Below are 18,676 nucleotides of genomic sequence, written 5' to 3'. Positions count from 1 at the left end.
GGTGCGTGATAAAGCCAAAGAAACCTCAGAAGTAACCATCATCACGTCCTAAATAACAGATTTTATGCTGCGAACTCTACATTTTCTTCGATTTATTTTTTTGCTAGTTGCTTGACGTCGCACCGACTCAGATAGGTCTTATGGCGACGATGGGACAGGATAGGGCTAGGAGTGGGAAGGAATCGGCCGTGGCCTTAATTAAGGTACAGCCCCAGCATTTGCCTGTTGTGAAAATGGGAAACCACGGAAAACCATTTTCAGGGCTGCCGATAGTGGGGTTCGAACCTACTATCTCCCGAATACTGGATACTGGCCGCAATTAAGCGACTGCAGCTATCGAGCTCGGTCTCTTCGATTTATAGTGGTCAAGAAGCATCAAGATCTGTCAAAAACCTGATGATAAAAAAACATGCTCGAATACAGTAGTCCCTTTACTCATACCATCGTTTGAAAATGCAAAAGTGATCGAACTGAGACAAATCAGAAAGACCGTGGAGACTCCCATCTGATAAATTATGGTTAGTTCCTATCCTCATTCTTATTGTTCTGATCCCCTTAATGACCGCCAGTAATTGTTGGAAGACGGGGTATGTTTATATATGTATGATATTATGGTGTCTGCGTAATTGAATCTCTATTATATTTGATATACTATATAATATCAAATTTCTGTCAAACAGTTCTGGAGTCCCATTTCATTGGCACTGTCTTTCTCCCCTAATCCATGCATTTGTTCATTTATAAAGCGTTTTAACGATAAGCTAAGGTCTACCACCTATGATATGGTAAACAAATCTGAACGCGGCTTGGATGTGACTAATGCCACATTATAATGCTGCAAGCTAACAGCTGTATTTTGTGTTTCTACAGAAAGGAACCATTTCACTGGAAATGCTAAATAATCACAATTGTTTGCATTTGTTTTCCTCATTCAATGGCCTTTGTTTTTTAATACAATGGAAGTGAACCAACGGCCAATGCCTATTTATGTTACATTTTGAACATCTCGACTGTGAAGTAATCTGAGTCCATGCTGTACGGAATAAATTTCTATTATCGGTTTCATGTCATCGTTCTTCTCTCTCTCTCTCTAAACCAGTTCCTTCGCTGAATATATCGGTCTCACGATCTAGGGGTAGCGTGCCTCACTCTCACCCGTAGGCTTCGGGTTCGATTCCCGGCCACGAATTTTCACCTGGAGCTGAGGATTGGTTCGAGGTCCATAAAACCAAGAATAATGGCCAAAAGGACTCATCGCACTGAACGTGGGTTACCTCATAATTTGGCTGAGCAGCGGTCGCTTGGTAGGCCAAAGCCTATCACGGCCGTTGCACCATTTTGTTTTCTTGTTTTTGTTCTTTTCTTATCAAGATATTTCATAACTTAATTCTCCCTCAGTAGAGATTTTGGAGAGCGCGTCAGTGTTTTTCTTTTCTTCACTACTTCTACCACTTTTCCCACTTGCTGGTAGCGTGACGGGTGCAAACTGTCGCACACGAAGACTTGGCCCTGCCCTCCTCCGCAGAGTAACAGTTGTGTTATTAGCTGCTGTCCTCAGGAGCCCAGGTTCGATTCCTGGTACTGCCATAAATGTAAGAATGGCAGGAGGGCTGGCATGTGGCTCACCTCCATTGGAGGTATGCCTGAAAAGAGCTCTAGGGCCTTAGGAATCGAAAGTCAGTACGCCGACAATTTAAGCAAAGTACCGGACATTATCCGCGTTTTAATGACAGAAAATATGTATAAAATAATTTTTGATCATCTCTGATTCAACGTACATTTTTTCCGGCTCCATGGCTAAATAGTTAGTGGGCTGATCTTTGGTCCAGGGGATTTCTGGTTAGATTCCCGGCCGGGTCGGTGATTTTAACCTTTATTGGTTTATTCCGATGGCTCTGGGATTGAAAGAATGTACTGTATTCGTCATTATAATTAATCATAGTTAGGGCCCCATCCACACAGACGCGCAGGTCGCCTATATGGCGTCATCTCGAAAGACCTACACCAGGCCTCCTCGGAGGCCACATGCCATTATTATTAACGTACATTTTGAAACTATTTTCGTATCTTAATAGCCATGAGAAACATCCTTTTGGATATGGCTCATAAATTACGTGATTAGTAATTTATATCTATTATAGTAAATAATCCAGATCAGGCTCAACCAATACAATTATTAATCAGCAATGGATTACGTGATTCTGTTTTGTTGAATCGATTCATCACAGCTGTCCACTCTGCCATGATAGGGCACCTGAAAGTTATTATTTGTTATTACACAGCCTGAAAATGATTTGTGTCTGTATCACAGCGTGTTATCAACTGGTGTCTAGATCCCGTGGTTTCTTTAGAATTTTTGACACAATATGCAGTCTCCTCTATTTTCCCTTTTTTTCTCGCGTCTGTGTTCCATTCCCGGTGGTCGTGACGAGACGTCAGATAAATTCAGTGCCGCTGGGAAATTTAGCAGACAACATGTCTGACATGATGGTGAGATATTCCAAGTTTACCCTGGGTTATCCCTCATGCTGGTTCACAATCTACAGGCGTAAGTAGTAGTATTAGTAGTAGTAGTAGTAGTAGTAGTAGTAGTAGTAATTGTTGTTGTTGTTTATGGGGCGCGGCAGCTGAGTGACAGTTTTCAAAATGAAATTGTGACGTCCCTTTGGTTAGTATTTCACGTAAGCTGGAGAGCTCTCGATTATAATTATGATCATTATATTAGCAGCCAGTGTTTCAGAACATATAGAACCAATTAAACAAATAAAATTCTAACTAATCAAAGAAACAAAAACCAGCCAACCAAACACACAAAAATGAACCAAACAGATAAATATACATAGACTAATAAAATAACCAAACAATATACCTGCTTGTTGTACCCTTGTTGTTGTTGGGTAATTTTGTTTGAACTTAAGTATCACTCTACTGTAAGTGATCATTGCCTCCGAGATATTTCCCAATTGCGATGTATTTGTTAATAATAATAATAATAATAATAATAATAATAATAATAATAATAATACAGATTATCCACCATCCAAATACACAAAAACTAACCAAACAAACAAATATCCAAGTATACGAACAAACATGCAAACAATAACAAACCACCGATCTTCTTTTTTTTTGCTAGTGGCTTTACGTCGCACAGACAGAGATAGGTCTTATGGCGACGACGGGATAGGAAAGGCCTAGGAGTTGGAAGGAAGCGGCCGTGGCCGTAATTAAGGTACAGCCCCAGCATTTGCCTGGTGTGAAAATGGGAAACCACGGAAAACCATCTTCAGGGCTGCCGACAATGGGATTCGAACTCACTATCTCCCGCAAGCAAGCTAATAGCCGCGTGCCCCTGACTGCACGGCCAACTCGCCCGGTAAACCACCGATCTAGGTACCTGCCTATCTTTTACAGCATGTCTGATTCTTAATGAATTTGTTTCGCACAGGTCCACTGAGGAATTTTACAACCTAACGACTGCGAGTTTACTAGGAACAAGGTCTGTTTTACAGTCTTTCGTTTTAATAAGTTTTCAACTGTGAAAACATCAACACATTGTTGTAAAACGGGAAATTAGGAAGAGAGAAAGAAGACATCCGAAACAGAAATATCAAGTCTTGTGCCAAAAAGTATTGATTGCTATTGAGCTTATCGGAGGTATCGAGAACCCATTCCTAATTTATTTTAAATATTAATTTGCCTTATTTTTCTTGCAGTGTCAATAAGATTAAACATTTCATCGTTTAGGCCTACTAACTGCAGATGGCATCGTGAATATGATGCGTCTATTTGTTACGTTTCAGCGCCTTGCGTATTGAAACTGAAAGCAGTTGTGGTAGACAGATGACAGGTTGTGATGGTAGCTCATTTAGTATGCGACGTGATAACCTGAACTAGACGTGAACAGAATTTTCTCGATCTGTACCTGACCCGCATCATCGCTGCACCTACTGCATTTCCTCCCGTCCACCATGTTTTTAGGCATCCTGCCAAACACAAGCCATAAATCCTCATTTGAACCGTTTTCTAAAACTAACGCCACTTCGATTAACCTACTTCACTGCCACCAATTGATTTCACCATAAATTAACAATATGGCTATGATTATCCATAATGTGGTACGTCCAACGCTTCCTTGTAAACACGGTCTGGAGTAAAACCTATGATGTGGTCAGTCTCCCGGACATGGTCGTTCGCTTACTGAGGATGTAATAACAGTGATTTGTTACTGGTGTGTCCCTTTTATTTACCCTAGTCTTCGATCTGAATTACTACTGCTGGCCAACGTTGCCAGCCCAAACCGTCAAAAATTCTGCTACCATCCTCATTAAAACTCGACATGCAAATAAATATCGCAAGGAAAACAACTAAGCAAGCCTTTTGTTTAACTGTAAAATCTTTCCCTGGAGTATCACACCTACTACAGAGGTTGTATTTCAATTTTTTAAATTCCGCCTTGAAATGTTTGGCCCTTCTCTTGCCGGGTTATTTTTTGGAATTCGGACCGTTTTTTTTTTTAAACATAAGCCTTCAAATGCTCTAATTCACGGGTGTCAAAGCTTGCCCACCGTAAGCGCAGTGCCCATGCTAGAAATACCTATGCACGAGGACGCAAGTCGCTTCTCCGGTCGGCTTGAACTTCCCCACGTTGCTGACTCAGGGCTGTGCACGCTTACCGGTAATAGGCTGTAGTTACCTGTTTTGGTCTACAAGTAATGATTTAAATATTCAGCTGTATAGGCTTGACACTCCATTTGTTAGCGCGTTGTTTTTATTTCTATACTTATGCATGGACATGATTGCTTGAAGAGATGCCACTGTTATCATAGCCTATTTTTCATTTTTTAGTTTATAAAACATGACGTTTTGCTACAGTAGGGATATAGTAATCTCGCAGTATTCGGTATTATTCTGCTTCATAATTGTTTATAGGAGAGTTCAGCATGATAAGCTCCTAAAATATAAATGTCTTTTATTTTGTACTTCATTGGTTATTGGCAACCTTTGAAATAGTTATTTATTTTTTCTGGTACACGGTGATTGCAAAGCAGTTCGGAATATTTTGGTACAAACTCCGTCCTGAATACTTGTAATTATGTACGTCCTTATATGAAGGAGAATATGCATGTAATGTACGCAGTACTATAGTTACGGAAGTGTAATGTATATCCCTCCAGGCTTGCGCTATCTGATGATCTCCTGCGCTAGCGCTCGTAGCAGTTTTTTCTTGTGCACGCAGAGCTATCATTTCAGCTCGTGTCCTTGACAAGCCTGCTCTAACTTTATACATCATAACCACCTTCATCTATCTCTTGGTTTTGGAGTTACGAGTATTAATCGCAAACCAAATCATATGGTTTAAAATTGTCACACTGTAAAGAAGATAGCGTCAACACAGAGCGAAACAACTTCGGAGCCAGTTTTCTCCCATTTGTTATGGAACGAGAGCAGCTGAGCGAGCATGAAGGGGAAGTGCATGATGGATGTACTGAAGGCCAGTGGAGATACACGTTATACTCACCACTCCACATGACGAATTTGAGAATAGGTTCCACAATATTCAGACATTATAAAAGGACTTGCAGGTGTTCGCTACACATTTCAGTGGATGTGCAAACTATTAGATCATAAATTCAGCTAGAGCTGATTGACTTACAGTGCGACACTCAAATATATAAACACAAACAGTTAGATTGAATTGCATGTTCGTTTTCAACGGGAGAGATCGCACAAGCATAATCCCCATATTTTAAGTATATTCGGATCAGATTATTTATGCGAACATCTGTTTTCAGTAATAATGATTTGTATTTCTTAATAATTGTTTTACAGTCCACTTTCCGCTTTACGTCGCACCAACACAGATAGATCTTATGGCGACAATGTGATAGGAAAGGACTAGGAGTGGGAAGGAAGTGACCGTGACGGTAATTAAGGTACAACCCGAGCATTTGCCTGGTGTGAAAATGGGAAACCACGGAAAACCATATTTAGGGCTGCCGACAATAGGATTCAAACCCACTGTTTCCCGGATGCAAGCTGATAGCTACGTGATCCAGACCGCACAGCCACTTGCTTAGTTAAGATTTGTGAATCTAGACAAAGAAGTAGGCTCGCCGATCAAAACTTGAAATGTGCTTTGCGTTGCCAGTACGCAAACTATAGTATCAAACATTAACTTAATACTATCTAAACGAGCCTAAAAGTCCCGTGGAGGAGCAGTACAACAGTGATATATTTCAGACCTCATGTTTAGTTTGTTGTCATAGTCATGACTGCCAAACATATCTTGAATGTTGTATAAAGCAAGTGCCAAAAATGTGTACATATCTCATAAATTTTATTTTCTTTCAATAAATGCACGTGTTTCAAAACTCTAGTTACGTTATCGTGAAAAATGTATTTAGGAAATATTGCACACTATTGTGTTTTTCCTTTGTCGATGAATAATTTCCTTGCCCTGCTATATATATAATGTATCCTGTTCGTTTCGCATGATCCGTGCCCCAAATCATTATTATTTATTGCTGTTGACGTTGTCGTTCATATATGAACATTATCTGCGTGCGGTTACTGCAAGTACCATCACGGTATGCAACCCCCTTGTCCGCTGTTCTCTTCTCGCGCGGCACCCAGCCGTCCCGAGCGAAGCAAGTAGAGCCTGCACCCCAGAGCAACTACGTGATGACGTCTGGTATAAAGATTCCCCTCCCAGCGGTTATAACAAAGTCCCAGAGAGTGTGATGTTTTATGCCGTGTCCCACAGTTCAAATCAAACGGCACTTCAACCATTGGGATTGGATCTTCAGCTCCTGAGTTCTAAACCCGAATGTTAGCGGACGATTTCGTTATACTGAGGTTACAATGTATATAGCACTGATTGTATAGACGTTGTAATATTAAAAACGCAAAATAAAATCAGTGGCGCGACAACCCATTAGGACTTTAGCCTGCCAAGTCAACTGCTTCCTTACAAGATGGCCTGAGATATCCACATGGTCATGACGTCATTTTCAGTGGTATTGCTCTACCTTTTTTAGACTGGTCCGCTGCCATTTTTTATCACCTAGCTCCTCATTTAGTCTGACGAAGTTCAAGAAACCCTGTTCCAGCAGTCGTTCCAGAATTAAAATCCCTAGACTGGCCAGAATTTAAACTCAGGGCCCTTGGATAAGAGGCAGGCAAGCTATCCTAATATCACAACAATAACAAATGCTGCTGCAGGGATACAACGGCCTCACAAACAATAATAATAATAATAATAATAATAATAATAATAATAATAATAATAATAATAATAATAATAATAAATATCACATTTTCACGTTTTTCTGCGATCGAGAGAGTCCCCAAGCTCAATTTATGATTTTAGCTATCGTTTAGGCCAGATGTCCTTCCTGTCGTCTCGCACTATTCTTTGTGAAAATCCCATCTCTAACGGCCGAGATTAGAACCCGGGACAACTTTCTGTCCTTAAGAGACGCCAAAGAGCCGGGGTTACCCAGGTTCTGAAAAGAAGTTCTTTAATGCCCCAATAAGTTTCCTGAGACGGAACTCTCAGGTTTAAGCCCACTTACATGTCAACCAATTGTGCCGGGGTTGGATCGCGCAACCGTGAGCATAGCGTGAGAGTACTTAACAACCAGTCAAGAGTCGGACGTTGTTTTCGATTATGTTTATGTTAATCTTCTTACTTTACAAATCATTTAACAAAATTATTCAAGCACCCTTTTAAGAAGCTGAACACTGTAACCTTGATCTTCATCAGACGTTGCTAAGTGGGATTTTTCCTAATCAACCATGGAAAGTAAGAGAAGTATAGGGAGACCATGGCGATGATGGTTAGACTCAGGTGTGGAACTAAATGAAATCACCGAAGTAGTTACAAATAGAGGATTGTGGAGGTACTTAGTTAATTCGCAGATTTTTGTGGAACAGATGCTGAAAAGCATAACAGACTATAACGAAGATGTATATATTTTCTTCTAATACTTACAGTTACTTAATTTAATTATATATTGAACCCTTTTCAGGAAAGGTCATGGGTTCAGTGTGTTTTCAATGTTAGCTGTGGTGGGCTCACGTAACAGTTATTCCTGAAGCAAGAAGAGTAGTTATATGTATATTAAATAAGGAAATTTGTGAGCTTGTTAATCTATGAACGTAATTAATTTTTGTCAAAGTAGGTGCGTTTAGTTTTAATATCTTTACGCCACTTGTCACCCATCCTGGAGAAAGAAATATTTTCTGCTTGTGTATTTCCAACAGATATATTGGGCTATTATGTGACTGAAGGACAATTTCAGTTTAATTTATAGCACAGTAGAGTGTAAGATTATGATTTTGTCTTACTTATGTATCACTGATATAGAAACCAGATTTGAGGAAAAGTTAATTAATAATTTTAAAAATGTATGCAAGAAAATTACTTTCGCTATTTATCCCCTTCAACTTTGTCCACGATACTCTCAAATGTTCAAATCCCTTTACATGTAATGGAATACAAATACATCTAATTTCCTAAAATTATCCACTAATAACTGTACAAGTACAACGTCAAATTTTAAAGGGTTAAAACTAAACCAAGCAACATCCTAAAAACAATTTTGAGGCAAATACTATCGGATATGAAATGTACTCTCATTAAACCACAACAAAACTTCGATCACTTTTTCTTGTTAAATTTCCATGTCATGTGCTTCTAAAATTCAGAGATCTACAAAGGAGCGTCAATGAGTTCATTTTAGTTACAATCCTCTCTTCCATATTTTCTAGTAAATCCAATTACATTCTTGCTGGGAACAAGCAATTAATTCAACTTATGTTATTTGAGAGAAACAAGCAGTGTTGAGATGAAACAGGGCTATATCGACCGGACTGCGTGTACCTAAATGATAACTCAGATGTCAGAGCTTACACAAAACATGAGACAGTATTCTCATTACGTGCTCCAAAGTTCTTGTTACATTAGCAAACATGCAGAAGCTAAATGCGCTCATAAATACTGTGATGTAATTTACTTCATTTATTAAGTATGGGTCAGCAATATCCTAAATGTACAGGTTATTCACGGATATATATAGTGTTCTGCCCTCACGCAGGTCTTCACACTCCAACTTTCCATGCTGTCCTATCTTCTGTCACCCCTTTTCATTTTCTGGTAGCTTGACACTGTCCACCATCCGGTATCTTCTCCATCCTCTTCCTGTCCCAGTACGTCCACAAACAAAAATTATCTTCGTAGTAAGTACCCAAGCTAGCTCCCCTTACAATTTTCTGTGTTCACTAACTCTCTGTAACATCACATCATTCTTTGCCTTACTTATATAGGTTATCCTCTCTATTCTCTTCCACAGTCACATCTCAAACACTGCCAGTTTCCCTTCATCTTCCTTCCTCAGCGTCCAGATCTCGCTTCCAAACAAAACACTTTCCCAGTCTCTTCCTAAGATCAGGACCCCAGTATCCAGGGAGGAGTCTCTTCTGTTTTTGTGTGTGTGTTGAAAGCCTCCTTGGCCATGGCGATACGAGTCTTTATCTCCCTGCTGCATCTCATATTCTCCATTACTATGCCTTCGAAATATTTAAATTTGCTCGATGTTTTACTGGTCAATGTTGACATCACCTTGTTCGCTGATCACCATAGACTTTGTTATTCTCATGAACACTCATTCCTTGATGTTCACAAGCTACGTTCACGGATAATATCTATAAATTCTAAGTACATTTTATAAATAATAAGACTCGTTTATTTATTTATTTATTTATTTATTTATTTATTTATTTATTTATTTATTTATTTATTTATTAAACAGCACACACCTCAACTAGCAACAGTCAGTGTAATGTTGTTGTTGATATATTTTAGAGGCTTGGGACTTTAGGTCATCACTTTTTTCCTTTTTGCAGCTCCGTTATATTAGAGCATTCGTGACTTTGACTTTAAAGCCTGTCCCTCTCTTTTTTATTATTCCATTTTTCTCTTATTCTTCAAGGGATCGTTTCTACACGTGTTTCTTATTTCGTCATAGAGGCAAGTTACCTCATGATTTTGCAGCTTGTAAAAGCAATTACAACAACAACAACAACAACAATAACCATTGCTAGTTAGTTACCATGGCGACTGTGTAATATTTTCTCATTAACTATAAATGTCGTCGATTGACTTGGTATGAGAAATCTAAGTTGGTGAACATCTCATTTTTATAGCTCTCGTTGTACAAATATATCAGATACAAAACATTGTACTTTGGGTTTTCTATAATTTTTGTCGTGTAGATATTCTTTAGAACTTGTAAATTTGTAGAAAATATAATATCACGAATATCTCCGTTATTATTCCTCCGAGGTAACAACGCTCGACATGAAAATTTCGAAAATTATATATTTCATAACTCTATACAGCTATACAGCTAATAATATCGGTGAAATTTGACATTTCCTGATTCTGCATTCTTAGTATTGATACGCCAGTATGTAATAATCAGTATATTGCTTGCGTGGTGTACAACTCGGCCGTCATTTTGAATTTAAATACCGGGTTTCGAGAAATTCTATTAAGTCTAATATTTATTGACAGCTGCATGGAGATAGCTTCCTTCATCTTATTTTTCTTTATTTGTCAGGATGGAAACTGTTGTTATAGATATCCATATGTCTTGTTTCAGAAGAAAGTTATTTCATGAGATATTTAATAAGATACTTCAATGTTTTGTTTCAGTGGACGGCCAACAGCAGTATTTCCGCATCATACCGAGGAACGTGCAGGTACACGAAGGAGGAGAAGCTCTTTTAGAATGTGAAGTGAGCAACTTGGCTGGACGCGTGCAATGGACCAAGGACGGTTTCGCGCTAGGTGAGTTCTTTATCACTACAGTCTCTTCTGCCCGTTACACAGTAATGGGTAGTTACAATGTAATCTATCCTTGCAAATTACAATGGAGATTTAGCTCACCATGTTGTTAGGGATGCAATGCAAGCAGAGGTTAAAGGAATATTGCAGGACGGAATGAAGTTCATTCATAACTCCTTGTCACACGATATCAGCGTTTAAAAGATATCTGATTATATTGAGAAGGTGCTAGCATTAGGGCCTAGGAAAATAGGAACATGCCCAGAGAGGAAGCTAGGTGGACCAAGGTTAGGGAGCTTTCCATCTGTAAATCCATCCGTCTTTTATTCACTGACAACAACATATGTACAACATTATAACTGAAGCACTCTTTCAAAAGCAAACCAATAAACTCCTATTGGCCTCTTACATACAAGAGAGAACAGAAGATCCATTTTCCCCAGAAAATATAAGGGAAACAAGTAGTACTAGAAAGTAATATTAAACGTTAACATTAAAGAAAAAGAAACGGCCTTCAACTGGCCATAGGCCCCTGGACTACGAACCCGGCCCATCCAAACAGCACAGCACACACAGAAGCACAACTCAAATCCACTTACACACCCATTCGCGGTCACAAGCATTAACCTCTCATTCAATACACACACATACAACATTCACTCACGACTTACGCTCCGATGTTCGCAGCCCAGAAGCCTTGGGTTCGAAAGGAACCTCCCAGTAGTTGCTCAAGAGAGCGACACATGATTAGTGAGAATCTAACGCTGGATACAACCAGCCACCAAGACTACGTCTTAGAAGGGAAGGGGAAGGGACAGGAGGGGGAACAACCAATGTAGAAACAATACACTCGACTCACAGCGCAGGCGCACTTCAAGTGTCTGTAAGAGTCTTGTGAGAGAGCGTAATAGAAGTTTCTCGTAACGCAATTTCTTAAATACATGAAAATATCTGTGATAATATATTCGGTGCGTATTCAGCAAAATTCTTTAAGATTTAGCTATATGTCGTGCTTTGGAGTTCTGGTTTCTCTGACATCTGAAGATTAAATTTGTTGAATCAAATTGCTTGCACTCGGTAGCTGAAATAATAATACTATCATTATTATTATGCTGCATCTGTGTTCAGATTTGCATGTCACTATAGTCATTTACTTGTAGTCTTCTACAAACATCTCTTCATGAAACACTCCCGCTCATCTTCATTACATGATGTATCGTTCTCACTCTCTTCAGTAACTCACGGACGATTCGTTCCTTTCCTTTACCCTCTCTTTTCGATGTAACATTACATTTATATGCATGTAGTACAGAAAATATCAGTCTCACCAACTGAGTTGGCCGTGCGGTAAGAGACGCGTAGCAGTGAGCTTGCATCCGGGAGATAGTGGGATCTAACCCCACTGTCGGCAGCCCTGAAGACAGTTATCCGTGGTTTCCCATGTTCACACCAGTCAAATGCTGGGGCTGTACCTTAATTAAGGCCACGGCCACTTCCTTAACCCCACCCACGCCTTTCCTATCTCATCGTCGCCATAAAACCTATCTGTGTTGGTGTGACGTAAAATAAATTGTAAAAAATATCAGTCCTTGGGCATATTTCAGGCAGTATTATTTTAAACAAAAGAATCCCAAAGCTATTCGTGAATTTTACCATGTTTTATCCTGATTCAGGAAAAGAAAAATCCAAACAAAAGCCTCAAGTATCAAGCAATGGAAAGTTTTCCCCTGTTACAGGGTCTTTCGATCACCTCTTAGTAACAGAAAACTTTAATACTAGTTAAAGGTTTCTCACTATTTGTATCTTTGTGTAAAATGTTTGAAAAAGCGCCTGACTTCTTACGAATGTTACATTGTATACGTACTTAAATGCTCTTCACCATCATCATAATCATCGGCACAACATCCCCTTGGGGGGCCTTCGCCTTCCTCAGAAGCTAGCCTTTCCTGTTCAATGGCATGTTCATCCAGTAGTCATTGCCGGGATCCTGATGTCCTGGCGCAAAACATTCCATGATCCAGTTCTCAAGTCAAGTAAAAGTTTGCCACGTCGTCTTAATGAAGTCAGAACGGCTAATACTGTACTTATTTGTATTTCGTGGAGGGAGTGTTTATCAGACTGAATTGTCAGATCTACGCCAAAACCAGCAATCCTGACTGATACTGGTGTTTTCTGTTAGGTTTTTTCTCCCAGAAACCCACTTCTCCGCCCTTGCACGACTTAGCCGCATAAGCGTTGCCCAGGGATCTAGGCGAAGACGAGTATGCACGGGACTTGGTAGAAATGAATGTAATTTCCTGTCTTTTATAAATACACTTCTGCCAACAAGGAAGGCATCCACAGGAGCACATACTCCCAGTGAGCCTCCTGCTACGGCAAAATTCCGACACACTGGTGTTCCTTCAGCGTGGTAGTAGATGAACGGACGCCAAACACTTTGATATTTGTTGAAACGTTTTGTTATTAAAATATGAACGCCTGAGTTTCTCACTCCTCAATTTACTCTTGGCCTGCCATTATGTTCTAGAAAAGTAAGGCTCGCCGTTTCGCGGATTTGATTTTCCAGTAAATGCAGTTTTTATTGCATGTATTGTACAGTTCTGATAACTAGCGAGCACTCCACAGGAGCACTTTTCTAATCGTACATATTGTCTCTCTAAATACTGATTACATTTTGTGAGCCAAAATACCAATAGCTGTAGGCCTATATCGGTGAAGCGATGTTACAAGAACCGGCATTTAAATTTTAAAGGTACACGAGCAGCGAGTGATTCAATTCATTTGTGAAGTTGGGAGCGTAGCACGGAATCATTTAGCTATTGTATTATATTTACGAGCAGGTGATGTTTTAGTGGACTATCAATGCAATATTGATGGATGAATGTTTTCCTGTTTAATGGTTTGCTATTTATGTGTGCGGCAAGTCGTGGAGCTTTATGGTCTCCTATTACCACATCTCTGCTGAATCAGGTTAGTGGTCGAGTGATCAGTTCTCTCTCTAGCTCCTTCTTTCCAGCAGTACGCCATCTTACACCCATTGCCCGGCTGAGTGACTTAGACGGTTGGCCTTTTTTACCCCAAATTGGCGGGTTAGATTCTGAATCATTCCAGTGGCATTTGAAGGTGTTCAATTAAGCCAGTCTCAGATTTGTAAATTTAAAGGCACATGAAAGATTTTCTTACTCTTCTTCCTCCTCCTCGGCGTCTCCGGAAATCTTGAAAGCAATTAGCGGAGCGTGTATTCTGGAATTGGAGATCACGGGACAACCATAATGAACTGTGTGGATTATACTTATTCTTCTGACACTGAATCCCTTGTTCTTCAGTGGTTGAGTTCACTTCCTTTAACCACAGCATCACCATGGATCATCATGGACTGAAATGACCTCAAAGACTTTTAAAGGATACAAGAGGGAATATCTGGTGTATCACTCTCATTGGTCCAGTTGTGTTGCTAGATGATCACACTTAAATAGAGAATAAAACGCGATAATATCAGTTTCATTATCTCAGAGTCCAGTTGTCTCAGCATGCTGCACGTATTTTTCTGATTCTTCAAATTTTACTTGTGGTTCTTATGATTCCTAATGTGGGTACCCGTGATCTTGGCGTCCGTAGTTAACACTGGTAATTCTTGATACTTGGTACTGATACTTTTACCTTCGTTGACAAACCAACGGCTGCCTTACAGTATTGTACACCCGTATCTGTTACAGGAGATACTCAATAGATCGCCCTTGTTCAAAACTGAAGACCAGACATCTGGTTTAGTAAAATCATACACCGTGTATCGTCTGACCCCTCACCTTAAGAATATATTAGGTGTTTTTTTTACATTGTACTAAGAAGACGGCATCGGGTTTACAAACGCGTAAAAAAGACGATGTGTCTATGAGTACAACCAATAACGTCAGTGGCGGAGTGTCAACATACGTCCGCCATTATTTCGTGACTGGTTCGATTGCGACTCTATACTCAATAAGACGTAATTGCTTCTCCTATCGTATAAGTCCCCCCGTTTCATCTTGTGCCATTACTTCTGGTGCATCCTGTATGGTCTGACCCCTCACCCTCTCTGTCACACGTACACGTTCAAACCTACCGGTCTCTCACTGCTCCAGGATTAACATGTGAACTGTGCTCCACTGAACTAGCTAGATTTCCGTCTACTTGATTCTTGGATAAATTAAATACTACACAATAATTAAGCCTCCTTTCCGCCACGATATTTTGTTAGCAGGGCTAAATGTTTCTTTGAAACAGCTGAATTACAAAGTAGGCCCATGACATATACTCAACGGCACCTTCATGTTTGTACTGTGTGCAAATAAGTACCTGAGGTCATTTTTGAAGCGTGAATTTATACACACCCGGTTTAAACTGTAATTACACTTTGCTGCCTGCCTGCTGACGGGATTTTTGCCACTTCATGGTCCGCCAGCTACGCATTTGATTTTACATTCCATCAGCCGCTCTACCCGCCTCGCCCCGCCTTTGCTGTTCTGTTTCCAATGAAACTGTTCCGACCTCTTTCTTTGTTCCAGCCATAGCAGAAAGGGATAAATAGAAATGGATGCGGCTCTCATATGTCATATTTATTCCGATTTCTTTGTCATTTTTGTGGGTGCTTTTTTTCTCCTGCTTCTTTCCCCCATTTTCCCCATAGCTTTGGTCTTTTATCAGATTTCTTTCAGATCGGTGAGTATCACAGACATTATGAAATGGTAGAAGACAATAGATGTTCATTTCAAACCCGCTACGTGACGTTCTACTAAACATCGTTGATCCCAGGTGTTGTATTTCGCATTGGCTTTGTTTTGGAATGAATATTCGTCGCGGATAAAAGTTCCATTCAGTGAACCTGGGAAAATTATCCATATTAGGTGAATCATGCATGGACATTCGTTAAAAATCATATTTTATTTTACTTTATGGAACGGAGCACAGCGGTACCTGTCCATTTATAAGCAAAATATGTTTAAATATGTCTGGAATGTGATACGTGAATGTCGCCACCCCATCGTTCACTGACTGGCGTTAATTTTCACATATTACTATTTGTAGCTGTGTACAGTAAGATGAAAGAGCATACATAAAGGCAAATGAAAGTTGTATCGATATTTATAACTGACGATCAGGTACTATAAAAATAATAATTTTATTATTATTATTATTATTATTATTATTATTATTATTATTATTATTATTATTATTATTATTATTATTATTATTATTATTATTATTATTATTATTATTATTATTGCTGGCCATTTCCCAATTAATTGGGATCGTCACTACAAGCGAATCTGGCTCAACTTCATGATCGGATACCCTTCCTGATGACAACCCTATGTGGAGGGGTGTATTCACTATTGCTTGTCTTTGTGCAGGTTCGTAGTGTGACGTGTTGTGTGTATATAAAGAGATGTGAGTTAACACCAACACAAACAGTGAGTCCCCGAGCTATAGGAATTAACAAAACGCTGCTTAAATTCCATGATCCGACCGGGAATCTAACCCGGGACCTCTTAACCGAAGGTCACTACGCTGACCATTCATCCATCATCATCACCATCCTGAGGGTAATTTAAAGGAACTGATGGCCTATGGGTCAGCGCAACAACGTATTATTAGGCTTTCATGAGCACGTTTTCTACCCCTCATATCAACAGATCTTCGGTTGATCTCGTTAGATTCTGTGAAGCCTCTTTTATACATCAAACCAGGATAAAAATCCATGGACGATCCAGGAATTCGACCCGATGCAGTGAAAGTATACCCCTAAGAGCAGTATTTGCAAGAAGTGAAATAGAGGAGTGGATTAAACTGTTCTCAACATTTCAATAAGAATGTCACCCTGAAGTCAAACCACATATGTATCACTGTTTCTGTATGACGACACAAAGTTAAGCACAATATTAGGCCTATTTAATTTATGAAGCAATAGCAAAAGCTGTAAGCCGTACACGAAATATTGAATGAACATTTTAAATGATTACCTTCATTTGGCGAATAATTTGAAACCCGCTACGTGACGTTCTACTAAACATCGTTGATCCCAGGTGTTGTATTGCGCATTGGCTTTGTTTTGGAAGTATGGAAGTGTGTAAGTATTTTGATTTGACACTATTTAGGCTGCCTGAATGTCAGTTTTGATGCCATTTGACTCTACCACGTGACAAATAGGCCTACACGGATTTCTATTGGGCGATCTAGGGATGAGTTTTAATTTATTTCGACACCCTGTGGGTGGGGGACTCAGACGGAAAATACACCCATGGTATCCCCTGCCTGTAGTAAGAGGCGACTAAAAGGGGAGACCTAGGGATGATCGAATTAGAAAAATGAGATTACTTGTAATTAGTACCACCACGTGGGGAACACCGTGGGTCGCTTTTGCTTGCGCGTAGTACCACTATATGAGTGACATCATGGGTGAGCAGCACCATGGTTCTGGCTTGCTTATGATTAATAACCACTATATGAGGAACACCATGGGATAGTACGAGTCCCTGTGGTTAGTACACTTATGTGATTTAACACCATAGTTTTGCGTTGCCTGTAAATGGCACCACAATGTGCGAAACACCATAGGTCTGTATTACAGTGTGAATTTCATTAGTTGTGAGTAGTACCATAATGTGTGGAATACCGCGAGTCTACGCTCCTTTTGATTAGTAGCACAACATGACAAATACCATGGTTCTACTTTCCTAGCGATATCATTCTGATGGGCCGCTGACTTGGCTTTTGGACTCCTTTCGACTACAAGCATCATCGATTCAGTATTGTGCTATAGAAACTGTCCCTTGGTCAGTAATACTCTTGTTTTACGTCAGTTTCTGTGAATGTGAGGCATTGCGGGTCGGATCCACTGATTGTTTTAAATTCATATCCATCTATCCACTCATTCTTCGTCCTCACATTTTGAATTCTGGTCAGTGGAGGATTTTGGACTTTTAATTTGTCATTACATTTAATCTCAATTCGTACCATTAGGGGCCGATGACCTCGATGTTAGGCCCCTTTAAACACCAAGCATCATCATAATTTATTTCGTCGATTAAATACCAAATGTACCACTTTCTGCATGCCGGAATCGTACGACACGGAGGGTCGAATGGACTTTTATCCGCCCTTCAAAATTCTGACGATGTCTGCCGGGTTTGAACTCGTAATCTTGGGATCAGTGGGCCGATACTACGACTGATTCCACATAGGGGGAAAATTTTACCAACAGAGAGAGGTGATGCAGGATTTTGATTTGCAGAGATACACAAAATCCACCCCTCCAAAAAGAAACTGTGTTTATAAATTTCTGTTCAGCAGTTACTTCACTTCCTATGGCTGAAAGTTATATTAATTGATCTATCGGACTTTCCTTTTATAATATATTCCAAAAGACTGGACTAGATATGTTTTTTTTAAAGTGAGTCATCCATATTTAATAAACATTGTTTTATGAAACTGCAAATGACAGTTTCTTCACCTGTTATGGTTTATATACAAGAAAATCACACAGTATATATCCAGGACTCTCCTTTGAAAATCTGTACATAGGATATTCTGCTCAATAATGAATAAATTACCGAGCGAGTTGGCCGCATTAGGGAGATGGTGGTTTAGAATCCTACCGTCAGCGTCTCAGAAGATGGTTTCCCATTTTCACCCCAGACAACTGCTGCGGCTGTACCTTAATTAATGTCACGGCCGCTACGTTCCCAATCCTAGCCCTTTGCGTCGCTGCAAACCTTTGATGTATCAGTGTAACATTGAACTACTAGCAAAGAGAAAAAATACCTGTAATAATATACTGTATTTGAT

At 39.7% G+C, this 18,676-nt stretch overlaps 1 protein-coding gene across 1 annotated transcript in view; it reads left to right on the top strand.

Moving 5' to 3' along the window:
* The first annotated feature begins 5,121 nt into the window (after positions 1 to 5,121).
* sns (sticks and stones) overlaps positions 5,122 to 18,676 on the top strand; it is a 115,951-nt gene continuing 102,396 nt past the window's right edge. Inside the window, 2 exon segments of the mRNA XM_068228528.1 lie at positions 5,122 to 5,158; positions 10,721 to 10,855. Of these exon segments, the coding sequence (XP_068084629.1) occupies positions 5,122 to 5,158; positions 10,721 to 10,855 (172 nt within the window).

Source organism: Anabrus simplex, chromosome 7 (assembly GCF_040414725.1).
Source record: "Anabrus simplex isolate iqAnaSimp1 chromosome 7, ASM4041472v1, whole genome shotgun sequence".
Taxonomy (NCBI): Eukaryota; Metazoa; Arthropoda; class Insecta; order Orthoptera; family Tettigoniidae; genus Anabrus; species Anabrus simplex.
This window is presented reverse-complemented; position numbering and strand designations above follow the sequence as displayed.